The 27,311-nt window shown below is 33.6% G+C and overlaps 2 protein-coding genes across 6 annotated transcripts in view; both read left to right on the plus strand.

Annotated features, from left to right (window-relative positions):
• The first annotated feature begins 2,952 nt into the window (after positions 1-2,952).
• LOC100246176 (serine/threonine/tyrosine-protein kinase HT1) lies at positions 2,953-13,410 on the plus strand. The gene is made up of 6 exons (XM_002268448.4): positions 2,953-3,261; positions 5,502-5,634; positions 7,146-7,341; positions 7,736-7,857; positions 7,931-8,086; positions 12,895-13,410. The coding sequence occupies exons 1-6, from the start codon at positions 3,029-3,031 to the stop codon at positions 13,201-13,203; spliced, it is 1,149 nt and encodes a 382-aa protein (XP_002268484.2). The 5' UTR covers positions 2,953-3,028; the 3' UTR covers positions 13,204-13,410.
• A 3,116-nt stretch (positions 13,411-16,526) lies between these two features.
• The window catches only part of LOC100258205 (G-box-binding factor 1), a 32,071-nt gene continuing 21,286 nt past the window's right edge, over positions 16,527-27,311 (plus strand). For 2 of the 5 annotated variants that reach the window (XM_019219470.2, XM_019219471.2), the window contains exons 1-10: positions 16,687-17,022; positions 21,299-21,448; positions 21,552-21,599; positions 21,713-21,802; positions 21,937-22,026; positions 22,172-22,335; positions 22,493-22,550; positions 22,839-22,887; positions 22,966-23,195; positions 23,960-24,037. In XM_019219470.2, the coding sequence (XP_019075015.1) occupies positions 21,389-21,448; positions 21,552-21,599; positions 21,713-21,802; positions 21,937-22,026; positions 22,172-22,335; positions 22,493-22,550; positions 22,839-22,887; positions 22,966-23,195; positions 23,960-24,037 (867 nt within the window). In that variant the 5' untranslated portion in view covers positions 16,687-17,022; positions 21,299-21,388. Of the gene's footprint in view, positions 17,023-17,128; positions 17,181-21,298; positions 21,449-21,551; positions 21,600-21,712; positions 21,803-21,936; positions 22,027-22,171; positions 22,336-22,492; positions 22,551-22,838; positions 22,888-22,965; positions 23,196-23,959; positions 24,038-24,587; positions 26,096-27,311 lie in introns of those variants that run through there. The other 3 variants (XM_019219472.2, XM_059736397.1, XM_002272725.4) reach the window with 3 other exon arrangements.

Here is a 27,311-nt window from a genome sequence, read left to right on the forward strand (position 1 = left end):
TGTTTTCTTCTTATCAAACATGTTGTTTTGTTTTTTTATTGTAAAGAATAAAAAACTATTTTTGGTTACCAAACATAACCTAATTTTCCAATTTTAGTATAAGCCACTAGAAAAATTAACAACCATGAATTACGTAGTGTTCCACCCCATATCAAGAAAAGATGGAAGTAAAGAGGAGTTTGAATTTAAAACTCTATTCAACTATATTAGAACCTTTGACTCATTTTAAAAAAAGGTTACATTTGTGCATTCGTATTTAAAGCCAATAAATTATTTTTATATATTATTCTAAACAAAAATTAAGATTTAAGGTGAGGTAAAATTTTACCATTTTCCCCATTGAAAATATCACAACGTCTATTTAGTTATATAAAATCTTGTCATTTCCATGGATGAAAATATCCGTGGAGATAGAAATGATTTTTGAGGAAAAATTTCCACTTGTTTTGGATTATTTCCTAATATATAGGGATTATTTTTGGATAAATTCCGATACTCCCTCGAATCTTATGGACTAGGTTAATCCACCTTTAATGGTATAAATCCTAAAAACATATATGTAAATCTCTCTTTCTTTCATTTTAAAAAATAATTAAATATAGATACTTTTTCAACAAATTCATACAAAATGCAAAATATTAAAATAAAATTTTAATAAATAATTTGAATGTTATATTCAAATTCTATTTTGTTGTTAAAAATATAAAAATCATTATAAATTTTTTTATTGAATTTTTCTTTATATCTTTTGTATATTAATTAAATATATAAAAAATGAAATTTTACAATTAAATTTAAAATAAAATCATACATATATCATCATTTGTTTATCATAAATTACATTTAAATTATCATAATTTTTTTTATCAGAAATATATCTGTAAAATCTTATTATCGCTATTTCCATAAAACCTAATATTTTCACCTTTGTCATTTAAATATTTCCCCATATATTTGTAAAATCTAATTCTCCATATTTCCATAAAAACCAATATTTTCATCTTCTTGGTCATCTCATACTAGCACCTCACTTAGCTTACATGTAAAAAAAAAAAAAAAAATATGGTAATCAAGGAAGCTTTCTTGCTAAAGATTTTCTACTTTCTTAAATTGCACTTTGACTTGCTTCATTGAAAATTTGGGGGTTACTTAAATTTCGGTATATGAGATAATGTAGTACTTTTGAACTTATATGGGTCGTTTGGTTGTCAGGATAAGATATATATATAAATATATATATCCTAAAATATCATATTCTATTGTATAAGATATGAATTCTGATGGAATATGATATCCTTTAATATACATATTTTATGAACATGATATTTTAAGGTTGTAGAATATGTTATATTATTTTATATTTATATTTACTTTGTGAAATAAATAAAAAATATATATGAAATATAAATTATTTTCAATTTTAAAATAAAAATTATATCACATTCAAATATTTTCTATTTAAAAAAATGAAAATTTTGTTATGTTTAATAATTTTCTTGATTAAAATATTTAAATTTCACAAATATTTTTTTTATATTATGTCATTTAATATATATATATATATATATATATTTTTAATCATAAATATAATTTATAATAAAAAATTTATTTTGTAAAATGAGTATATTAAAAAACAAAAATTTGTTAAAAAAAAATGTTTTTATCTTACCATAAATTAATATATCTCATGTGAAAATTATGAAAAATAATAATGGATAATATATTCCATCACTTATCCTATCTTATATTTAGTTGAAGATAAGATTCATCATCAACTAAACATAAGATATAATATAACCGCTACTTTATATAATGATTTACCTCTTATATATCCCATATCTTATACTATATTTAACCAACTAAACATGACCTTAATTTATTAAATATCATATAGACATAGAGTTAATCCCGGTGGCATCACATTAGTATTGATTATAATTTTAAGAAGTTTGAGATAAGGATTGATTAATCATCCAAGTTTTGTTATTAATATTTCTGTCCAATATATTTATTGAACAAAATAAAGACAAAAATGCATTTATTATAAACCATGGTTTGTTTCATATGATAAATAGATAATAATTATTATACATTGGTCCAAGATTGTTTCATTTATTTGTTATGATTTAAATTAAATTAGTATTTTAATATTATCTAGAAATATATATTTTTCTCATTTAATTGATAGATTATTTTTAAATTTGCTTAATCATGAAATTATGTAAGAGCATTAATCATGTAGACATAGAATTGAACTCCAGGAAGTCATCCAGCACTGTATAACTGAAACCAGAGTGGGGGAAAGCTTAACCGGAAACCGGTCTCGATAACCCAGTTACCAAACAAAAGACAAGGGAAAGGGTTTCTGTTCATACAACGGTGACATCCAGCAAGATAACGACACGTGCCAGGGGCAGTGGTGTTTTGCCGTTTCAGCCACGTGTCATCCATGCTGGGAGGCGTTAGGGAGAGAGAGAAGAGATGACACCCTGGTGCAAGGGAGAATAAAAAAGTAAAAAACTTTCCCGCACAATGTCAAAATTTAAAAGAAACGACGTCGGTTTGAGAACGTATGCAATTTGATTCTTGTCGCATTGAAACGTCGCCGTTTTTCATGTGATCGCCTGATTTGTTTTAAATTTTTATTGGTCCAGAGCCCCAAAATTCCAAGGATTCCAAAATCTGAATCTCAAGCAAAAATGGAGTACATTACATTTATTTCCGCACCCCGCCATGCCCAATCAGGACCAAACAGAACAGCATAAGTTTCCTTAAATTCCTAAAATGACCCGTATCTTAATATTAAATGCCAAGTGTAACCCTGTTAGCGCCCACATACGTGGAACCGTAGGAGTCCGCGTGTGCGTACACCGCTGCCGCAGCGAGTAAATAATTACATTGATAAGGAAGTTGATAAATTAATAGAAAATTCACTAAGCTTATAATCTTTCCCTCTCGTTTCGCTGCAGAGTCCCGTTTTAAATACTCCCGAGAAACAAACAAAAAATTCCTTGCTGTGTAACTCAAAATGAGACAGAAGCGGCAAAGCATAGCAGAACAGAAGAAAAGAAAAGCTCCGGCAATGGTGGAATCCGATGACGAAGTTTTCGAGTTCTCTAGAAACAGAGAAAGTGGCTCGGAGAGCGACTGTGTTGTTCAGAGTGTCATTAAGCTCGATCGTAGTTTATTGATTGATTTGAGCAGCTTAAGAATTGGTTCAATGATCAGCGAGGGCAGGTTATCTGTTGTGCATGAAGGATTGTGGGTCACTTTTCCTTAAAACTTGTTTTCTTAGATTATATACTGACCGTTCTGGTTTTGTTTGACGACAATGTGTTATTGTTTCTTAGTTTTTGCCAATTTAGATTTGCGTTTTAGTTTGATTGAATCGAAAATCATTTTAATCGAGGAATTTTTGGGGTTTTAGAGATACCCTATGTGGGTTCGTTGTGTTTAGGCCTTTTGGGTAATGGGACTTACTTTTTGAGTTCAAATTGTTTTCATGAAGTTTGCTTTTCTTGATTTGTGGGTGCCTTTTTATTTCTTATAAGCCAAGTAAGTGGACATGCAACCACTAATGAAATAACAGTTTTAGGGTTTATGCACCTTAAACCCATTCTTTGGGTAATGGAAAATGAAGGAGAGGGAAAGGACAGTTATTAAAATGCTTAAAAGTGGAAGCCATTTTAAACGCTTGACTTTGAATTCTCCTTTCTTTCCAATTACCGAATGGAGTCCAGAGAAAGGCCTGTAGTAGGTCCCTACGGGTCATTTCTTCTAAACCAAGCAAGTGGGCATGCAACCACTAATGAAAGAACAGTTTTAGCGTTTATGCAACTTAAACTCTTTCTTCTGATATTGGAAAATGAAGGGGAGGAAAGGATGATTTTTAAAAAGCTTAAGAATGTAGCCATTTTAAACACCTGACTTTCCTTTCTCTCATTCTTCCTCTGAACTGAGTGGAGTTCAGAGAGAGAAGCAGAGACAGAGCTGTAGTGGTATCCATCCTAGCTTTTCATACAATTGATTGTTCCATTATGCATGAATTTGATTAGATTCCTAGTTTAAATCCATGTCGTATTATGTTTTCAAGCACGTGCGTGGTAAAACATTAATGCACCTTTGGAAGCATAATCAGTTCTGTCCATGCGTGCCATTGGATGCATATACAGAAAGAACATTTATTATAATTTCAATTCATATCCAATCTGCCAAAATATTGATTTGGAACATAAGTGGTCATATACTCTTAGGCCCTGCCCTAACCCTCCAAGGCATTTGGCAGGGGTTGCTGAGGCAATATAATGCAACAAAGAAGCCACTAGCTGCCATTACTTGGTACTATCCTTTTGGATCATCTTGTAACAAGAAGTGGTGCCCATGTATGCTATGGAATTGTAGGGATAGATATAGAAATTTAAATGTATCTAAATATTGATAATGTTCCATTTCATTATGAATAACTTTTTCCCCATTCCCTATAGGTTTCTTTCGTTTCTTCTTTTTCTCTTGTTTATACGAAAATGTATTAAGCATTAGCATGGGAAGATCTCACGGTTAATGTTGTTTGCCAATGAAATATTTTTGATTGACAAAACATTGAGCATTCACTAGGTTAAAGCTATCAAGAAGTGTTTTGGAATCAGACACTCCTGGTATTTAACATGAATAAATCAATATGTGGAATGAAGCCTTAGTAAAACTGGGACTAGTAACTAGGGATAATGAAATGACAGTAGCTGGAATGATGCTGTTGAGACTGTATGAGTAGCAAGAAAATAAAAAGTAGAATTAGGTATTTGTCCTTGCAACAATTTATGGGTAACATCACCTGAAGACAAGATGAAAGAAAGTCCAGTGAGATGGTTTGGTTGTGTGAAACTAAGGTTAATGACCACATCAGTAAGGAATGGTTTTGTTCTGTTTGAAGGCATCAAAAGTAAGAGGAAGGTTAAAAGGAATCTGTGATGAAAGCAGTGGCCTATAATTTTACTAGTATATAGTGCTAAGTAGGCACAGTTAGAAAGATGTTGCGGTTGAACCCATGTACTCTGGATCAGTTTTACGTTGAGTTTTTAATACACATGCATAGATATGTATGTATATGTATGCTTTTATTTATGTATATCTATATTTGTTTCTATGTGTGTGTATATATATATATATATATGTATGGATGTACAAATGCATTTATGTACAAATGTTGACATGCATCCAACTGGGAAAAGCGTTATTGTTACTTTATGCATGACGATAGAGTTCTCTGTTACACTGGAATGTAGACTTTATGGCAAATGGCAGAAAATAGAAATATTGATCAAGTACATAACATGCTGATTTTTAAGGGATTCTTGCTGTGCATATTTTTATTGCCATTGTTTCTTCTATATGTCTTTGGGGTTGTTTAATTTTTATGTATATACATTGCTTGGTGCTGCAATTTGAAGAGGTGGATTTCCTGAATGTTGTTTCACTAATGCCTAGCGGACTATATTTTGTAGATATAAATCTATGCCTGTTGCCATAAAGATGATACAACCGAACAAAACGTCAGCTGTGAGTCCTGATCGAAAGGAAAAATTTCAGAGGGAGGTTACAATACTATCTAGGGTTAAACATGAAAATATTGTGAAGGTATTTTTCATTGGTTCCTCACCTCCTCTATTCACATGTATATTTCATTTTTTCTTTTCTTCTGATTCTTTTGGGAACTTTGTTTTCTCTGTGATGTTGTTTTGGCGTAGATAGCATCACCATAGAAAATTAGAATCTTACAATAAGTAGGGGTTGAGTGGCTATTGCAAGGTTCCAAGTTTGCATTTCTTTTCCCACAATATCTTGGCAATCAAACTGCACATTAGCCGATCCTAATGTTGTAGGAGTGTTTACATATTAAATATCTTTGATGGTTTATATAGCAATCATATTTGGGAGTATGGTAAGTATATGCCTCAGACTACTCTTACCACTGCCTAGAAAGCTGGAAAATGATCGTCTGATGGGTAAACCTAGGCATTTCTGTTTATATTATCTCTTTGAATTTGATGACAAGCATGGTAACATACAACTTCTATCAGCAGAGAATCAATTGAATAGAATGATATTAATATTTCCAAGTAATTCATTGTTCTGACCATTGAGTTCATTTATTTAGGGATGCTTTCTGTATCTTGATCTATTTACTTGTAGTTTTTGATATTCTGATTATTATTCTAATTATATGAGTTATAATTCTTTTAATATACAATGCAACTCCTAGGAAATTAGATTGCTTGACAAGTCAACCTTGCCTGCGAATGATGTTACTGTGGCTTCTAATATATTGTACATATCATTTGTTTTATGGTGCATGCCCTGGTTCCTGTTATAGAAATACTTTTTACATAAATTTGACTTCGTCTCAAGAATCATCTTCCTTCCCTTTCATGTTGAGGTGAGATTAAACTCACGATCTTAGATTATTGCCACCCAACAAATACTGCATCCCAATCCTCCATTGGTTTTCCTATCCTCGTGTGTAGGCGATGTGAATTGACTGCACAAATCATGAATGAAACGGTATTTGACTATTTTTTGGATACTTTCCATATATATCATGTAAAATTTTCAAAGATATCTTTAAGTATTTGTGACAATGCTGTGAATAAGATTCTTTTTTTAATAAAAATAAAAATCAAATAGTGCCATGACATCGTCTCAGAATATCGATTCATATGACCGATAACTATTTTTACTTGAATAGAAGATGTGGTTATAGATTGTGGAAAACTTAGGCTTTAGTTTGAGGCTGGCAGAGCAGGAACAAAAAAATTGGGATGAGATTTGGAGAGTTATGGCCTTCAATATCATTTACAAAAGCAGTATGAAGAAAAATTTCTTCGGTTTCTTGTCTTTTTGCAACTACTAGTTTTCATGACATGTTTCTTATCCTGTTATTTTTTTCAATCTAAATGCAATTTACTTGTTTCATGATTTAATGAATAGATATTACTTTTGTTATTGTGTACTCATTTTTCCCACTGTTTCATCCATTTTTTTAATAAGCATGAAATATACTTGAAACAATCTAATCTATCAAAAAAAATATACTTGAAACAATCTATGTTCCTAATTCAGATGATGATATGAGATTTTTGCTGAAACAGTTTATTGGGGCATCTATAGAACCGACTATGATGATAATTACAGAGCTCATGAAAGGTGGTACACTTCAGCAGTACTTGTGGAGCATTCGTCCAAATTCTCCAGATCTGAAACTGTCTTTAAGTTTTGCTTTGGATATTTCTCGGGTTATGGAATACTTGCATGCAAACGGCATCATTCATCGTGACTTGAAACCTAGTAATTCATTTTCCTTTCGTATTTATTGTCTTGGCTTATTATGTAGAGCAGTTGACTGTCAGAAATTGAAAGCAATCTTGTTTGGATATATATTCCTTTCTTTTCCTAATTTAACAGTTTTTTTTTCTTCAAATACACAATACCACATCCAAAATAATCGAACTATCAAAATATCCTTGTTCATTGGATGGAAATAGAACATTTTGATTATGCCCATGATGTGAGAGTGAGCCAAACTAACTGCAAAATCAGGAACAAGAGGAATATTATATCCTTATGCCTATTTCCATGCAGATTTAAGTAAACTTCATTTTGTTGTAAATAATGTGCTTCTCACAATACTCACCTATCAAAAAAAATCTGCTTCTCACAATACTCTCCATGTCTGTTGCAGGCAATCTGCTCCTCACAGAGGACAAGAAGCAAATTAAGGTTTGTGACTTTGGTCTAGCAAGAGAGGAGACAGCTGGTGATATGACGACTGAGGCTGGTACTTATCGGTGGATGGCTCCTGAGGTACTTGTTTTTTGTTCAGAAAGTTTTGCTTCTGCCAACCTTCTAACCATGCCTAGTTCTACATTGAAATCAGTTGTTCAGCACAGTTCCACTTCCAAGGGGTGCAAAGATACACTATGATCACAAGGTGGATGTGTACAGCTTCGCCATTATTCTGTGGGAGTTGCTAACAAACAGAACTCCATTCAAGGGGGTACAAAGCATACTAATAGCATATGCTGCAGCTAATGTAAGTCCATTAAGTTTTCCTCAGGATATTCATGTTTATTCTGTTCTCTATCAATTGCAATATCATTTTCTTAAATTTCAAAAACTTCCATTGTGAACCTTTCAGAACTTGACCATAGTTGGAAAGTTCTATTTTGGATATAATGAAACAAGAGAAGGGAGAGGAAAAAACAGCATGAGGAAAATCAGTTACTCTGGTTTGATTGATAACTGTTAACAAGGAAAAAAACAAAAAAACAAAACAAAACAAAAATTATGACGGGCGTAGATTTTTTAAGGCTACCACTTTCAGCTCAAAAGGATGAGGGAAGTTAGGAAAAGAGTGGAGAAAAAAAATTATTGGATTGAAACATACATTTATTTTCCTTTCCTTTTTTTTCTTTTCCCCTTTTCCCTTGTTCTTTCCTTCTTAATTTCTGAGAACAAAATATATTGTAGAAACCTTGAACTGAGTTGCTGATTTGTATTAGCAGAGAACTTGTACTACAACACCAAAAGGAGACAAACCCTAGCACACAGGAAGTATACAGGAAATCATGCAATTAGGTGACAAAAAAGGAAAAAGAGAAATAGACCGACCTGCAATTAATGTTCTCTACAAACCCATCCCACCTACAAAGTCAAGAATAGATAGTTTCCATGCTGAAGGGCATTTGTAGACCACATAACATGAGACTCTAACAAGATATCTTTCAGCTTAGAAATACAGAGTTTCTACCTCTTCAAGAGCTCTTTGATTTGTCCTCTTTTTCTTTTCTTTTTTTGTCCAAAAAACTGCCTCTCCAAGACTCCTAAGTATTCTTAATAGAATAAAGCTTAACTTGAGAAGTTCCTAATATGGAAAAACAGTAAAGCCCAAAGATGCCACACCACCTCACAATGAAGAAGCATGTGATCCACCTCACAGTTCAGCAGAGTATACAATCACTATTTCTCAACTAGTGTAAGGTAACATTTTTTCCAAAATTCCCTACAACCCCAACCTCCTGACAGCACACAGGAGCGCCCACTACAAACATAGGAAATCCCACTTAGAATGAAGGTAAAGAGTACCGCAATCAACGACTAATTAAAAAGGCCTTTCTTTAACTGTCTTCAAATTAGAGTCTATTGTCTCCACATTGACATACTTGGAAATACAAGCTAGAAAATTTCCCTACCTCCTTTAGTTCCCAATCATCAGACCTGTTGGAATTCAAGTTCCAAATACCAACCCTGCCACTCTCACAACAATAATCACCAAGCCACACTTTCCTATTACCTGTGAAAGCATAAAGGGGAGGAAATTGAGTTTTGAAACTCACAACACACGTAAAGTAATAGCAATGTAATTGGAGAATGAACAACTGCACACTTTCATTCATATGTTTAACAAGAATATATACAAGATACAGTCTTGCATAGGGAAAGTATATGGTGCATTCCTATAATTTAGGAATGGACCGTTGACTATTGTACAGTAAATTCAAATGGAAATTAGTACCTAGGATGAAGAGTAGATTGATTCGTATCATGCACCCGCAAGATTGGGTATCTACTAAGGATGCCATTCTTGGAATGATGATCTTGAAATTGTTTCCATGGTATTGACTTCTTAAGAGAATTGACAATCATGGTGTGAACATGTGAGGTTTGGAGAAGCTTCTTCACAACTTGATCCTGAACGAAGTGAAAGTCTACGGCGATGTGTTTCATTAAGAAATGAAATACAGGATTGACACGTAGGTGGGTGGCACTAACATTGTCACAAGACATCGTGGGCTTCATTATTAGAGGCACATGGAGTTCAGCTAAGATATTTCTAATCCAATTGACTTTGATGGTTGTTGAAGCAATGACATGATACTTTGCTTCAGTAGAGGAGTGAGCCATTGTTTTTTGTTTTTTATAACTCCAACTAATAAGGTTAGCACCAAGGAAGACACATAGGTTGTAGTTGACGTCCAACCATCTAGACTACTTGCCTGATTGGCATTGGCAAATGCATGCAAGTTAAGGGGGGAGTGATGATGAAGGAAAAGTGCACATGATCGTACCTTGGCGATATGGAAGGACCCAATCATATCTTTGAGATACCGAAGAACCTGTTTATTAATGAAGGGCAAATGAACGATGCATGAATTGTGAGAGCTTGTTGACAATGAAGGAGAGATAAGGTTGAGTTAATGACAAGTATTGCTTGGATCCAAGATCCTAGTGGTGTTGAGTTGCATCAGCTAGTAGGCTACCATCATAAAGGTGGAGTGACTTAGTAGAGGACATTAGGCTTGATACTTCATTAGCCTCCAACATGTTTGTTTTTGCAGGTTGATCAAGAATGTTTTCTTTTTGGACAAGAAAAGATCTTGGGTAGTAGTTTAAGCTTCCACACCGAGAAAATATGCCAAGGGGCTGAGATTTTTCAGAGGAAACTAATAAGGCAGGATGCAATAAACTCACTCACATGAGGTGTTGAAGTGTTGCTAACTATTATGTCATCTACATAAACAAGAAGATAGATGACATGGCCACCACTATGACAAATGAATAAAAAGCTATTAGATTTGGAGTTGGTGAAGGCAGCTAAGATGAGAAAGGACAAAAGCTCATTGTACCAAGCCCTCAATACTTAACATAAGCCATAAATAGCCTTTTTGATTTGAAAGACATGATCAAGGCCTTATGGATTAAAAATCCGATGGTTGCTGCATAGAAACATCATTAGTGAGAATGCCCTACAAAAAGGTGTTACTAACATTGAGTTGACACAAAGGCTAACCATTAGTAATTGCAAGACTAAGAATTGAGCATATAATGTAATAGGTTTCACTACAGGACTAAAGGTGTCTATGAAATCTGCTCTTGGCCTTTGGTGAAATTCTTCAACCACCAAGTGAGCTTTGTGTTAGGCACTCGACCCATTAGGGCCCCTCTTAATCCGAAATATCCACTTGCAATCAACAATTGTTTGTGTGGGGTGTTTAGGAACAAGGATCTAGGTGAAGTTGCTAAGCAATGCATCGTACTTGGCACTTGTGGCTTTGCGCTATTTAGGAAATTTTTGAGCTTGAGAAAAGGTTGTAGGTTCAATTTGGGCTAATAAGGGGGTGGTTGTGGTATGCAATTTATATATTTTATTCAGCTTGAATTAAGTATATGAGCATCTGATGGCTGAGTAAAATGAGAGATAGAAGCATCTTGTGTTGGAGAAGATGGCTCCACAATTGTGGGAAAGTCATATGCCAAATTATCACCCCGTAAATCATGTATGGATGGAGCTTGGTGGGAATCAGATCTGCTATTATTAGTGGGAGTTGACTCTTGATTTGGAGAGGATGTGGATGAAGGGAGGAGGGTGTTTAATCTTCCAAATAGATTTCTACATACTCTAGCCCAAAGACCCATCCCATACCACAAAAATCATGCATGGGTGTAGCTTGGTGGAAATCATATCTACTATTATTGTGGGAGTTAACTTGATTTGGAGAGGCTGTGGATGAAGGAGGATGTTCGATCCTTCCAGATAGATGTCTACATACTCTAGCCTGAAGACCCACCCCCACCCCCATCCCCTACCACTTCCTTTTTCCTCCAAGATCTATCCCTTTACTCCATAAACATGCACAAGTCGTGCTTTATTTAGAACCATCAAATTTTTAGTTCCCAAACCTCCTGCCTTTTTAGGATAACACACAAAAGATCATTTAACCAAATGAGACAATTTGTTTCCTTGGCCATCACTCCAAAAGGACCCCTTTGTGGTTTTTCCAACCTTGGATGAATTGAGTTGACAGTGTATAGGTAAACATGAAGTAATTCAGCAAACTTGAAATAGTGCCCTGGAAAAGTGTACCCTCATTGAATAAAATATTATTTCTTCCACGATTTTAAACAATTTTTGAACCACTTAATTACCAAGTTTGCATAATGCAGGTTCAAAAAGAGCAAGTAATAAAAAACCCAAATGAGTGGACAGGAGTTTACCAACCAAACACCTAAGCAGTAGAGCAAGAGCCTCCATTTACTTCAGCTCTTTTATGGGAATAATCTTGCTTGAATAGAAATTGATTCTAAGCCCATAAAAAAGCTTCAAAGCAAATGAGTGTGCATCAAATATATAGCAACTGTGCACTATAAAACATTAGAGTGAAAACCACAAACAATAAATGTGAAATTTTAGCACCATGCACCTTCATTCTCCTGCCTTTGAAACCTTGAATGAGAGACCCCCTTTAAAAGTCCTAATTAAAATGACAAGTTAAGCCTTTCATGAACATCACAAAAGGATACCCCTCTTCACAAAAGGATACGAAGAGTGGACCCCCTTGTCATAATCCTCTGGAGCTCTGGAAGAAACATCCTCTTCACTAAGATCAACACACTGCACACAAACTGTCACACTAATATGGTAAACATGTTCCACCAATACTTGGTTTCCAACCTCTCCAATTGAAATTCAAATGCTTGAAGAAAGATTGTATTCCCAGCCTCAAGCTGTTGACGTATTTTAGCCACACCAACTTCTAGCTTTACTGATAGGATTTCTTCTTTTGTAGCCATTATCAATTCTATGGAAAATTTTCATATTTATATTACCTTTCTTGAACCACAATGCTTGAAATTTTTGCCACCAGCTGGTTTCCTCATAATCAATTACATGCCCAACGGAAGATTTCTCAAAACCAACTCCTGATGAAGCATAACCTGAAATCAGAGTTTACTATCTTCTGCATTTTTATTTTTATTTTCTCCTGATGGTTTTCTTTTACCTCAAAGCAAATTTCTAATGGTTGGAGTACTTTAATATTGGATTTTTGCTCTAACTTCCAGAATGAAAGGCCCAGCGTGGAGAACATTCCACAGGATATTGCCCCATTCTTGCAGTCCTGTTGGGCAGAGGACCCAGCAAACCGACCAGAATTCATGCAAATCACAAACTTTCTGGTGGACTTCCTCCAAAACTTGTGCTCAGCACAAATTACACCAGCCCAGACTTTTGAGATTGAGCATCCCAGAAGCAATGTGACTGCAGACTCTGCAGGCTCCAATCATCCAATCAGCAAGGTTAGTGGAAAAATGAAGGCCAGGAGTCCATTGCCTTGTTTCCTCAGATGCTTTGATGACTGCCTTCCTGATTGAGGGAATCTTGATTCATTTCGTTGGGGCTCTGAGAACAGGTTTGGGTTCAATGTAAAAATGGAGTGTCAAAGCAGATGACAATATATTTCTACCCCTGGAAAAGACGGTCTGGATCGAACTTTTGTGTGATTGTTAACTGTTGTACAGAATTTCGGATGAAAATTTAAAAATAAAAATAAAGAGAATAAGAGAAAAAAAAAAAAAAAAAAAAAAACCACAGGAAACTTAAGTTTCAAATCAATCTGATGCCATTTCCTTCCCCAGTCATGATTACTTTTGGCTCTCTGCTTCCAATCTGCTTGTGTTTTTTCTTTTTCTCAATTTCCCTGCTAATCCGATTTAGTTATGGTAAGTAATTTTTGCTAAATTCTCGGATGTCTTGTTCTGTTATAGTAATGTTACGAAACAGGAAGGATAGGGTGACGTAGTAGTAAGATTCCCGAAGGGGAAGTGCCATGTTGCATATAATGTTTGGTGGCATGTTGTTTTTGCAGTGACATCTCTCTATTATATTTTGCTTGTATATTATTGTTCATGTTTTATGCAGTAACCGTTGATGGCCTAGAACTAAATGAAAGTTGATCCCCTTTGTTCGCGCTTTATGGGTCGTTCATAACAGTCCCATTTCTAATATGACTCCATTTTGGTTACTGTGAAATTTTTTATTTTATTATTATTTGAAGCATGGAATTCATAAAAGTAAAATCTGTCAAAAGAGAATTTGTAGTGATTTGATATCAATGGGAGTCTTTGTTATAGTTGTAATTTTTTTTATCTTCTTTTTATCAGGTTGTATTTTTTTCTATTAATTTTTCTTATATATAAAATTGAGTTAATATTCTTATTATATTTTTTATACTTAAAACCTATATGAAACAAGACTAAATTTTACAAAATCTTTCTAAATCTCATACAATGCATAAATCATAGAGGTGCAATTTGGGTGGAAATTTAGATCAACATAATGTTTTTTGAACAATCATTTTTAATATTTAGGTTGAATTTGTGTTAATTTTTTCATCCTTAACTTAATTTTGGTTGGGTTCAAGGCTAAGATTCGAATAACTCAATCTCAACCAAAACCTTATTTAATGTTTCAATAATATTTATAATATATATCATCCTATATAATAATATTTATTTTATTTTTAGATGGTTAATAAAAGAATTATCAAAGTATAATATATATATATATATATATATTAATTGTTATTTTGAAATTATTTCCATTTACTATTTAAACTTTTATATAAATATTATAAATGAATTTTAAGTTATGCAATTAGAGTCTAACTAGAATCTAACTTAACCAACCCAAACTCAACCCAACTTAAAGGAATAAGGTTGGGTTGGGCTAGGCTTCAGCTCAATAACTCGGGTCAATGGCTAGGTTTAATTATATTTAAGTATATTATTTTTTAATTCAGGTAGAGTTTGAGTTAAACCATCAATCTAACAAATCCAACTAAATTATAACCCTAATAAATGATTAAATGATAAAACATTGCTTAAATAAAACAAAAAAGAATGAGTGCAATTATTAATATTCTTCTTATATGTTATTATACAATTCACTTTTATTTGATTTTTAGTAAATTACCCTTATTGTGTTTTCTTTTATATTTGTAATTTTGCACATTTTTAACTTATTTATCACCTTCAATATTTTACTGTCTTTTGAACTATTTTAATAACATTTGAGAAGAGTGAGTAAGGGGGTGTTTATTTTTTCAGTTTTTTGTTGAAAGTGATTTGATTTCAGACTTAGGTGGTTTATTTTTCTATTTTTTTATATTTTATTATAATTTTTTTAAATGGAAAAGGTAGTATTTTTTAATGTTTAATAAAAATAAAATATTAAAAAACAAAAAATTAAATACTTTAACACTATTAAATATTAAAATTTTATTTAAAATGAAGTAAAAAAATAAACACTACCTAAGCCGATTTATTTAACTTATTTTTCTATAATATGAAATTATTTATTATCTATGAATTTAATTTGATAAAAAAAAAAAAAAACTAATGTATTCTCTTTTATTAACTGTGTAACATGTTTTTATTGAGCAACAATTTTGATGGTTTGACTTCAGCTTAGTTGGCAACCAACTCCCAACTACATTTTAAAGAACATTCAACTTGGAACCCCACTTAACCAGAATCATTTATTTATTTTTATTTTTAATTTTTATTTTAATGAAATTGGACGTTTAAATTAAGATAACTAGAATGAGTCAGCAAATTAAATTTGGGTTAAGATAAAATTCCAAAGAATGAAAAAAAAAGGTCATTTACCTTTTGTTGCAAATTATATTATTACATCCACTTCTTGAAATAGTATCTATTGTCAAATTATTTATATTGTGTCAGAAATTTATTTATATTTTAATTCCTGTTTGATAAGAAAATGTACACTTTCTTATTCCAATCTAGTGATTCTCAAGATTTAAATCAAACATTAATTAAAATGCATCCCATATTCTTCCCAAGCCATTTTTGTAATTTTAAGAAATGGTATAATATGTATACTAATTATTTAATAGTTCATGATATTTAAAATACTATTATTAATGTAAATATTTATAAAATAATGATATACAAAATGAGATAATTGGAAAGAGGAAAAGATAAAATAAATTGGAAAAAGAAAGAAAGAATGAAGTTTTTTTCTTATGTTTCAACACCTTTAAATGTATTCCTTCCGGAAACTGAAAACCAACCACAAAATTTTACTAATATATTTTCAATTAAATTATATGTAATATCTTATTTTATTGTCTTTTGGTTGAATCCAAATCTAAAACTTCCACATTTATTCCATCTTCTTAATATTTTCTTGAAAGGTTTAAGATGTATTAATTGATATATTTTGATTTACTCCAACATCTTAAAATCTTATCATTTGCTTTTGAGGATTTACCGTATAAAATCACATTGGTGTATTAGATGTGAAATAATATTTTATAAGCAAAAGTCATTAAAAAGGTGGTCACGTATGTAGTGTGGCAAAATTTGTTAAAAATGTAATGTGTATGTAGTTGTAGTAAAAAAAAAAAGAGAGAAAAACTACTAAACTTTGATTATTTTGGATAAATATAATGGTTTTTATAATAATTTTTTTAAAAAATTATAGATTAAATGGTTATTGACAACGAAAAAGTGCGCAAAGGGTTTAGAGGAATAGAGGGATCTAGGTGAAGCTCCAAGCCAAGCCAAGCCAATTCAATGGTAGTGGGCCAGCAGCAGGCCTGTGGGCCAAGCGTCTTTAAAAGAGCCTAAAGAAAAAGAAATGGAAAAAGTAAAAAAAACAAAAGAAGAGGGAAGCAAAGTCCAATGGGGGAGGGGGAGGACAGCGGAGCAAAGACAGTATTCCACTTGTATTTATTTTAGGTTATCCGTTTTCTTTCTGAAATGTGCCTAGTCATATTGTTCCAGTGAGAGGATGACAGCTGGAAACCTCAATTAGGTCACGTGTCATCTGCCAAACCCTACGGCCGCAGGACTGAGTCCCAGCTTCCGCCTATAGGAGACAGCCACACCTACACCCACACCAGATCACCTCCTCTTCCAAATCCCAACACTCGGAGGGAATCGGAATCCTTCTCTCTCCACCTCTGCTGTCAGTGTTAGTGCTGCTGCCCCTCCCTCCCTCCCTCCCTCCCTCCCTCTCTTTTCAGCTGCTCAGATTTGCCTCTTCCCTATTCCCTAACCCTAGCTTGTCTGCTATTGTTCACAAATCAATCTCACCTAGCGGCTTTTTTCGGTTTCGCCTACCACCACCACCTCTTCTACCTGGTTCTTCAGTCGCCTTTCAACCAGGTTTTACTCTCCATCTCTCTATATTCAAAATTGTTGTTTGAATAGGAGATTCGAAATTCTTGTTGCTCGGACTGATATAATTTTTTATTTTTTATTTTTTATTTAGCCTTGGGGACAATTGAGGCCGAGTTTATTTCTTCAAATTAAAATTCATTTTGGTGTGCTCCTGAATTTTCATTTATAGTTCTCCAGCTCTACTTGCAATGAACTGCGAATTCTTGTCGTGCACCTTCGTTTTCGAGCCTATCCGTAGGAAATCTGTGCCTCTGGACACGTTTGAAGATTTTGTCCCTATATAATGATGGATTTGTGCACTGTGTAGTTAAATGTTTTCCAATGGCTTTGTTGCTTTGGCTTATGATTTGTCTATTGCCATGGTTCTTGCGTATACAGTCTTTTATGGACCGAATTTTGCTCTTGTTAGTCGTTATTACGCATCTGACAGGGATTGTTAATTTAATGTATCTGAGCTAGAGGGATACTTAGGCAATGTTTCATACAACTGAAAAAAATAAATTATGGTGTTGAACTATCCGTACTGGAGATTTTAGGCTGCTGAATTTGACGTCACTGTGCATTTCCTGCATTCAGAGTTGTTTAATGAGTTTTTCTTTTAAAGAACAATCAAGTGTTGTCTATTTATGCATTAACAGTGACACTATGCTGAACCACTAGTAGGATGTACATTCTTTGAATTTTCATTTGGGGAATATTCTAAGAGATGCATAAGTTGTTTTGAAGTTTATGATACTAAATATGGTGGTATTACCGTTACTTTGATGAATCATGTTAGTCAATATTCTACAAACATTAATGCTATGTTTGGTTCCATGAAAGTTTTAAAGAAAGAAAATAAAAATTTGGAAAGTACTAAGGAAAGGAAGAATATCTTAAGGAGAATGATTTTTTCATGTTTCGTTTACAATGAAAAATACGGGAAAAAAAATCTAATATAATTAAAATTAGTTAGAAATTTATATAACTTTAAATTATTTAATTTTTATATAAACAACGAAAAATAAATGAAATGAGTTTGAAAAAGTATACATAAATTATTTATTAACTTTAAATTTATTTTTCATTTTCCTACATTTTTTTTTGTATGTCCTCTTTATTTTCTTTTTCTTGTATTTTCCTTCAAATGTTTTTGGAACCAAACATAGCTAAGGAAAATGATTTTTTTATGTTTGGTTTTATTATGGGAAATACAAAATAAAATCAAATATAATTAAAATTGGTTAGAAACTTATACATTTTCTACTTATTTAATCTTTATATAAAAAAGTTCAAATAAATTCAACGAGTTTGAAGTAGTATATAAAAATAATTTATTAACTTTAAATATAATTTTTTTTCCTTCGAATTTCCTTTCCTTTTACTTTTTCTTTTTACTTTATTTCCTTTGCATTTTCCCTCAAATTTTTTGGGAACAAGTATAGCCTAAAGTATATGGAATTCAAAGATATGTTATGTCAAATGTATTATGTGTATAAATTATTTGACTACAAATGATAAATATTTCAGCAAAATCAATGACAAAGTTTAATAGTTTTTCACAAGCCAAACCTCTTAACTTGCAAAACCTAAAATTAATTTTGATGGTTTTTAGGTGGGTCTTTGGGTTCAAGATTAATTTGGACAAGAGCACTTTGTTGGGTATCAATATAAACCATGACCAAGTTTAGGCTTTAGCTTTCTTATTACATTTTGTTTGTTCAAATGGCCCATAACCTCTTTAGGGAATCTAAGAGTAGTTTCCTTTTGGGATCCAATCATAGATAGGATTTCCAAACAATCAAATAGTTGGAATGAAGTATGTCTATCTTTTGGGGATAGAATAACTCTTGTGAACTCCCTTATAGATTGGATTTCCAAACGATCAGATGGTTAGAAGAAAGTATATCTATCTTTAGGGATAGAATAACTCTTGTGAACTCCCTTATAGATTGGATTTCCAAACGATCAGATGGGTGGAAGAAAGTATATCCATCTTCTAGCTGTCAAACAACTCTTGTGAACTCCGTTCTTGTCTCTTATTTGTACATATTTCCTTTGAGTATTCAAAGTTCCATTCTAGTTCGCTAATGGTATTGAGCAATTGCGAAGAGATTTTCTTTTGTTAGGGGTGGGGAAAGGTAAGAGAGATCACCTTGTTGGGTTGAACTTGGCATGTAAACCTAAGTAGGGGGGTTTAGGTGTAGGCAAGATCTCTTTGAGAAATAGAGCCCTCTTAGTAAAGTGACCGTGGAGGTTTCCTAGGAAGAATAATGCGTTATGGCATAAGGTCATTTTGACTATCTATGGGCCACATTCTAATGGTTGGGATACCAGCATTGTTGTCAAGTGGCCACATTGCTAGAAGGCTATTGCTTAAACCTTTCTTGATTTTTCTAGTTTCATTTGTTTCTCTATGGGTGATGGTAAAAAAATTCGCTTTTAGGGAGATACTTGGCGTGGTGATTTACTATTTTGTAGTAAATACCCAAATCATTTTAACATGGAGAGATTGAGAGACTTCTCTATTTTCATTGCTTTTGTACCGTCATTACCTACCCGACTTGAAATTTTAACTTTCATCGAAATCTCAGGAGTCAAGAATTTGAGGAACTAGCTTGATCAATGTCTTATGTAGCCCATATGTATCTATCACCTTCGTACCCTGATGTGAGAGTTTGGTCTTTGACCTCATTAGGATTGGTCTCAATTAGTTCTTCCTTTAGAGCCCTTTTACATTCATTCTCTATTGCTTTTGGTCCAACTAAGCTATTTGGAAATCTAAAGTTCCCTGTAAAGTTAAGGCTTTTGTATGACTTGTGGCTAGTAAGAGGGTTAATACCAATGATATGCTCTAGAAGCGGGGGCCCCTCAAGACTCTTGATCCAAAGTGGTGCATTATGTGCAAGAAGAGTGGGGAATCAATTGATCATCTTTTCCTTCACTATCCGGTAGCTTTGGACTTATGGTTTAGATTATTTAACCTTGTGGGAATGGATTGGGTGCCACCATGTTCAATGGTGGAGATGATGCCTATCTCCTTCAAAGGCTTTGGGAATCATGTAAAAGTTCTATGGGGTATTACAAACCTTAGTATGATTTAGTCAATCTAGTGGGAAAGGAATATGAGGATTTTTTAGGATACTAGGAGGATAGTGGATGCTATTTGGGACTTATTTTACTCTTCTTCCTTTCTTTTTGTCCATACTAGCAAGGCCCTTAGAGGCACACCCTTAAGCCTTATATTGCTAGATTGGCAGCTTGTATGCAAGTCAAGGAGGTTGGTCAGGAAGACCTCACAAATATGGTCAATGCCCATTGAAGGAGTAGTTAAATTAAATTTCGATAGACGTGCTTTGGGCACCCCAAAGCAACTTTAAATTGGGATTGGTGGTGTGATTAGAGATCATCAAGGTTCAATTATCAAAGCATACTCTAAACCTATAGGTGATGGTTTTACTATTGAGGTCAAGATTGTAGTGCTTTTGGAGGGCCTTATACAAACAAAAGCTTTGGGATTGTTGAATTTTGTCATAGAGGGAGATTCTACTGTTGTTATCTCATGGGTGGCTAAAAAGGAAAGAGGTTCATGGATTCAATATCCTTATAGAGTTGGCATGTTGTATTTGATGGGTTCCTCACTTAGCTAATCAGATGACAAATGAGCTACTTAAAAGAGGAGTAAAACAGTTGGTATGTTTTGTTTCAGATTATGTGCCTCCTTGAGTCTGTCTAATGTTTGTCTCAAATGTTGCTTCACTTCTTGTAATTTCTCTTGTTTGTTCAACTACATGGTTTTGTGTCAAGGAATCTATTCCCTTGATTCCCTTGCCTTGATCTAAATTTGTACATTATGGAAGGGTGTCTTGTCCTACTTGATCTTTTTTAATTAATAGAAAGGATCTATTGGGTCTCTAGTTTTTTTTTTTTTAATTTATTGTTATTATTATTATTATTATTTATAATTAATTAATTAATTATAAAAAAAGTTAAATAGTTTTTGTCCAGAGGGCCTATTAAAAAGAAGTCTTTGTCCAGAGTTATTTGAGGAATTGAGTTGCTCTCCATGGCATGTCATTATTTTCTCTAATTGTAGTTTGAGTACTAGGCGGCCATATTATTTGTGGGGGTGGGCTCTGGAGGAGATCTTGGTTTTGCAATTTTATGTTTATATTTAATCCTAAAATTGTTGCTTCTGTTCACTTGTGAATGTTACCGATACTTATTTTTTACATGAAAATATGAGATTTTAATATATATTATTTGATTTGATTTTTTTCAGGCTGAATAGAAACTACTAAAGATATAAGAATCTGGTGATAGGCAGTTGTAATTAAGGGGTTTTTAAGGAGTTGATGTCCTGCTGATCTGAATGGGGGCTGGGGAAGATACCACACCTACTAAGCCTTCCAAACCAACTTCTTCAGCTCAGGTTCTTTCTCTCTCTTTCTCTCTCTTTCTCTCTCTCTCTCTCTCTCTCTCACACACACACACACACTTATGCACGTATTTACCATTGTCCTTGGTGTTCACAGGAAATGCCAACGACGCCCTCATATCCTGAGTGGTCGAGCTCTATGCAGGTTTGTGACAAAGATATATAGGGTCCAATTGTGTCATTGTGTATTAATGAATTTGTCTGTTAGAGAACTAGTTAAAGGGTCTATAGCTCACAGCAGAGCTGCTCCTTTTTTAGGCTTATTATGGTCCTGGAGCTACACCACCTCCCTTTTTTGCTCCCTCTGTTGCTTCTCCAACTCCCCATCCATATCTGTGGGGAAGCCAGGTGATGTTGATAATTATGATTTTTTGAAATAGAAAAATATTGTATATCGGTTTGCATGATTTGACAATAGAACAACTCTTTGACTATCCTAAATGAGAAAAACTCTTATTTTTTTCTCCACTGATGATTTACAGCATCCTTTAATTCCTCCATATGGAACACCAGTTCCATACTCAGCCTTATATCCTCCAGGAGGTGTTTATGCACATCCTAATTTGGCCACGGTAATCTTAATCTCCTTTTCATTATTCAATATCCCAAATTTCCAGCTTTATGTACATCTTTTGTTGCTGTAAAAAAATTGAATGCACCTTTTTACCTCTGGAAAACTTTTAAGTTGCGCATCTGGTTTGCTGTATCTGTTTGTAGGCTCCAAGTGCAGCACATTTAAACCCTGAGTTGGAAGGGAAAGGCCCTGAGGGAAAAGACAAGGCTTCAGCAAAGAAATCTAAAGGAACATCAGGAAATACTGTTAAGGGTGGCGAGAGTGGAAAGGCAGCTTCAGGCTCAGGAAATGATGGTGCCTCACCAAGGTATGTTGGCCTATATTGGTGAAATTTTTATTTGTTATTTTTCACATGTTCCATATTGCTTTCATTCCCTCTCATTAATTGTGCTTCAAGATTTTCACCTTCCATGTCATCTCTTCATCGTTTCCCTCTTTCTGATTGTAAATTTGGTTGTCAACAGTGCTGAAAGTGGAAGTGAGGGTTCATCAGATGCAAGTGATGAGAATACTAACCAACAAGTATGTGTTTTTTTATACTTTTATTTAATTTGAATGGCTAAAGAACTGGCTGAAACTTTTACAACTTATTTGGGTGGCCCATGTTGCCCAGTTTATGCATGCTGAGGGCAAACTCAGATCCTCTGAACAGTGTTGGAGCGTCAATTTTCTCTATCAAAATGGCCTAGTCTAAAGTGTTACGATAATGTTTTCTTTTTCCTTTAATTTAACACAGTTAATTTTACTTAAACAACATTTGGCCCATTAAAAATAAAAAAAGTTAACACACACTCAATTTCTTCTCTTTAGGAATTTGCTTCTAGTAAGAAGGGAAGTTTCAATCAGATGCTTGCTGATGGTATTTTTCTCCACATCTTCGAACTGCCTATGTTTGCTTTGTTGCCATGATTTTGTAATGACATAACTTGCTTGGCAGCCAATGCACAGAATAACATCTCTGGAACAAGTGTTCAGGCTTCAGTTCCTGGGAAGCCTGTAATATCTATGCCTGCAACTAATCTAAATATTGGGATGGACTTATGGAGTGCATCTCCTGGGGGCTCTGGAGCTACAAAACTGAGACCAAATCCATCTGGCATCTCATCTTCTGTTGCTCCAGCAGCAATGGTTGGGCGTGAAGGCGTTATGCCCGACCAGTGGATTCAAGTACGAAATCTTGCTGTTGTTTTTATTATTATCATTTTTCTAAGCTCTTTCTTTTCTTTTCTTTTCTTTTTTTGTTATTTGTCTTTTCTTATTTTTTATTTTTTATTTTCTCCTGATAGGACATGTACTCGGGTTTAGGGCGGGTTTGAGATTTGATTGTAAAATGCAGGCTGGGTTTGGTGTTATACCACTTCTTGCCCCACCCTTCCCCCATTATATACAAAATGGAATTAAAAGAATCAAATTAAATTTTTTCTTTTTTTGAACACATGTAAAATAAAATTGTTAGTTATCTTTTCATAAAAAGTAAGATCTAAAATTTTATGAAAACTTAATTTATTTATTTTTGAACTATAGTTATTCTAAAATAATTGAATATTTTTAAATGGCCAAGGATAAAGTAAAATAAAATAATCTTTTTTTTAAATGCATGTAAAATACATTTAAATAAAAATGAAATATAAAAACTTATGAAGAAATTTATTTATTTATATTAAAATAATTGAAAATTTTAAAACAAGGTAGGGTGTAAAGGTATGGTAGTCTAATTTCCTGCCTTGCCATAGCCCCACCCTACTTTGGATTTGGGATGGCTATGGGGATGTATTTAGTTAATAGAGGCAAGGTTGGGATGGTGGTGATTCACCTGAATGTGCTTTGTTGACATCCCTACATTTCTACAACTATTATCAGCTCTAAACAATTAAATGATAAGCATATTATGAAATCCTTATTCACTTAATTAGACCTCTTGGTTTTGACAGGATGAACGTGAACTCAAAAGACAAAAGAGGAAACAATCTAACAGGGAGTCAGCTAGGAGGTCGAGATTACGGAAGCAGGTATTAATGTACTTTGTGTTCTTTTGTTTGAGCTAGCTGTTTCTTTACTAAATTCTGAATGAATAAAGATTCATATTTCCCACTAATTTTGGTATACATACACTGGCGGAGCAAGTATATGGGGGGTAATTGGACACCTTGAAGTCTAAAAATCCATATATTTTCTCTAAACATCACTTACTCAAAACTTAATTGCTAATTTTTAGTTGTTTGAAAAGATAAAAGTATAGCAATGAATATTCTATTATTTAAAAAAGTGTCTTGCAATCAAATAACTTTAAATGCAATTAATATTCAATTATTTAAAAAAAGTCCTACTAGAAAATAACTTGAAATTAAAATTATCCAAATTCTTTTTAATTAATATATATTTGGTTAACTAAGTTCTTCCAAATCCACTTATATTCATTTATTTTTTTTAAAAAAAGATGAAATTCAAAACTTCACGATCAATTATTAATTTTTTGACACTTATTTATATCACTTTTTGAATTGTTTAATTAATTTATATTTGGTTAACTAATTTTTTTACACTTATTTATATCATCAGTTGGAATACTAGAGGTCTTGGTTCTAGAAAGAAGAGAAGGGTAGTAAAGGATTTTCTTGGCCATGAAAATCCGGATGTTGTTCTGTTGCAAGAAATAAAGAGGGAGTCATGCGACAGGAGGTTTATGAGTAGTGTGTGGAAGGCCAGGAACAAAGAATGAGTTGTTCTCCCAACTATTCGGGCTTCAGGAGGTATGACAATCCTTTGGGATGCTTTGAAGTTTAAGTGCTTAGAGGTTGTCCTAGGGTCTTTCTTAGCAACAGTAAAGTTGGAATCAAAGGAAGAAAGATTTTTTTGGCTCACTTTAGTTTCTAGTACTTTCCACTTTAGAAAGGACTTTTAGGCGGAGCTTCAAGATATTTCTGTCTTAGCTTGTCCGAAATGGTGTGTTGCTGGGGATTTTAACGTTATAAGAAGAATTTTAGAAAAGTTAGGAGGTTCCAAGTTAACCCTAAGTATGAGGGATTTTGATGATTTTATAGGGAAAGTGAGTTAATTGATCCTCCTTTTAAGAATACTTCTTTCACTTGGTCAAATTTGTAAGAAAACCCCGTTTGCAAGAGGTTGGATGGATTTTTATTTTCAAGTGAGTGGGAGCAGGGATTCCCTCAAAGCATCCAAGAAGCACTCTCTAGATTGAGACATCGAATCATTGTCCAATTGTTTTAGACATCAATTCTTTTAATTAGGGACCAATACCTTTTAGATTTGATAACATGTGGTTGTTTTATCAAATTTCAAGGAAAATTTCGATTGTTGGTGGAATGAGTGTTGGTTTGAATGATGGGAAGGTCACAAATTCATGAAAAAGTTATAGTTTGTCAAGTCAAAGGAAAAGGTGTTCTGGAAGCAAAAAACAAGGGTTAAATGGATAAAAGAGAAGGGGATTGTAATTTTAAATTTTTTCATAGGGTGGCTAATGGTAGGCATAATAGGAAGTTTATCAGGTCCTTGATTGTAATTCTAAATTTTTTCATAAGGTAGCCAATGGTAAGCGGAATAAGAAGTTCATCAAGTCCTTGGTGTTAGAGGATGAGGTAGTTTTAGATTGCATTGAAAGCATTTCGGAGGAGATCAAACTTCATTTTGGGAAGTTATTCTCCAAACCTTTAGGTGGCTCATGGATAATAGAAGGCTTGGATTGGTCTCCCATTTCAACAAAGAATGTTAATTGGCTGGATCGCCCTTTTTCAAAATAAGAGATTCAAAATGTCGTGTTGCATTTAAATAAGAAAAAGGCCCTTGGCCCAGATGGCTTCACCATTGTGTCATATCAAGAGTGTTAAGAGACAATTAAGGACAATCTTTTAAGGGTGTTCTTAGAGTTTCACAATAATGGGATAATTAATCAAAGCACTAATGCAACCTTCATTGCTCTAGTGCCAAAAAAGAGTCAAACCAATAGAATCTCAGATTTTATAGACCTATCAGTTTGGTTACTAGTTTGTACAAGATCATAGCTAAGGTACTTTTAGGGCAGCTGTATTTGAGAAAATAAAGGGTTAATCTAGAAGGATAAAAACACCCAAGAAAGGGGGGGGGGGGGGGGGGGGTTTGAATTGGAGTTTAAAAAAAATCTTTTTAAACACAATAAAATTAAGCACAAGAATCACAAATATAAAGAGATGAGGATATAGAAAGCAAACTTAGATTTATAGTGGTTCGGCACTTCCTTGTCTACATCCACTCTCCTCAAGCTCCTAATCGAGTGAGGGTTCTATTTATACTTGAAGCTTCAACCAAGCTTCTAATCAATTTTTACACTTGGATTTCGGCTCCAATGGGCTCTTACACAATCTCTTCAAGTCTCTACTCTCTTGAAGGCTTTAACACTCAATTAACAAATATGAATCTCTCAACCTAGCTCAATAATGACTCAAATACAACTCAAAGGTTAAGATGAATCACAAGGGTACACTAAAGAATATGCAAATGAAGATTTGATGCACCAAGAAAAGAATGAGAGCTTTTATGGTAAAAACAAGTAGGTAACAAATAAATGCAGGTGTTCTCTTGCTCATAAATGAAGTGGAGCTCTCTATTTATAGGTTTCTAACCTCGGGAGCCAAAAAACCAAAAAGTAGCCCCGACCGGTCGAGCTGGGGTCCGATTGGTTCACTAGCCATTGGAGCATTTAATACTTGACAGGTGACCTTTACTCTCGACCGGGAAAGAAAGGCTACTGGAAAAGAGAGAGTGTTTTTTGCATCTCTCGCCGGACCTTGACAGAGAAGGAGTAACCGGTTGACCGATACCTTAGCCGATTGAGCCGGTTTGGCCAGTGCCTTGACCGGTTCACCATTTTTGGCCCGAAAACATATTTTTTTTTTGTCTTTTTGCTTCTAACACTTAGGCAAGGTTTTCAGGTAAAATAATATGTCAATTTTAAAATGTTTTGCCTAAGGTTCATTTGATAGATCTCGGATTTTGATGGAAATGTAATTTTAAAGCATAAACCGAGTTTTCAAAGATGCATGAAATGATATGTAAATCCTAAGTGCACTCATGCATTCATCTTACATATGTTTTTTATGATTAAAGGTCTTTCAAAAGTCTTGATCTTGCATCCATTAGGTCCTTTGATGAATTTCCAAACTAACACCTGAAGTTCTTTATAATTTAAACCAATTAGTAACTTAACCATGGTTTGTTATCATCAAAACATGATTAGGAGAACCCTTGGGTTAACAATCTCCCCCTTTTTTATGATGACAAACCTTGATT

The sequence above is a fragment of the Vitis vinifera genome, chromosome 4, assembly GCF_030704535.1.
Source record: "Vitis vinifera cultivar Pinot Noir 40024 chromosome 4, ASM3070453v1".
Taxonomy (NCBI): Eukaryota; Viridiplantae; Streptophyta; class Magnoliopsida; order Vitales; family Vitaceae; genus Vitis; species Vitis vinifera.

Bases quoted from the DNA above. Each gene is read 5' to 3' on its own strand.
- LOC100246176 (XM_002268448.4), top strand. From the start codon at position 3,029: ATGAGACAGAAGCGGCAAAGCATAGCAGAACAGAAGAAAAGAAAAGCT. The intron at 5,635-7,145 runs GTATTTTTCATT...TTGCTGAAACAG, and splicing joins AACATGAAAATATTGTGAAG to TTTATTGGGGCATCTATAGA. The intron at 7,858-7,930 runs GTACTTGTTTTT...CATTGAAATCAG, and splicing joins ATCGGTGGATGGCTCCTGAG to TTGTTCAGCACAGTTCCACT.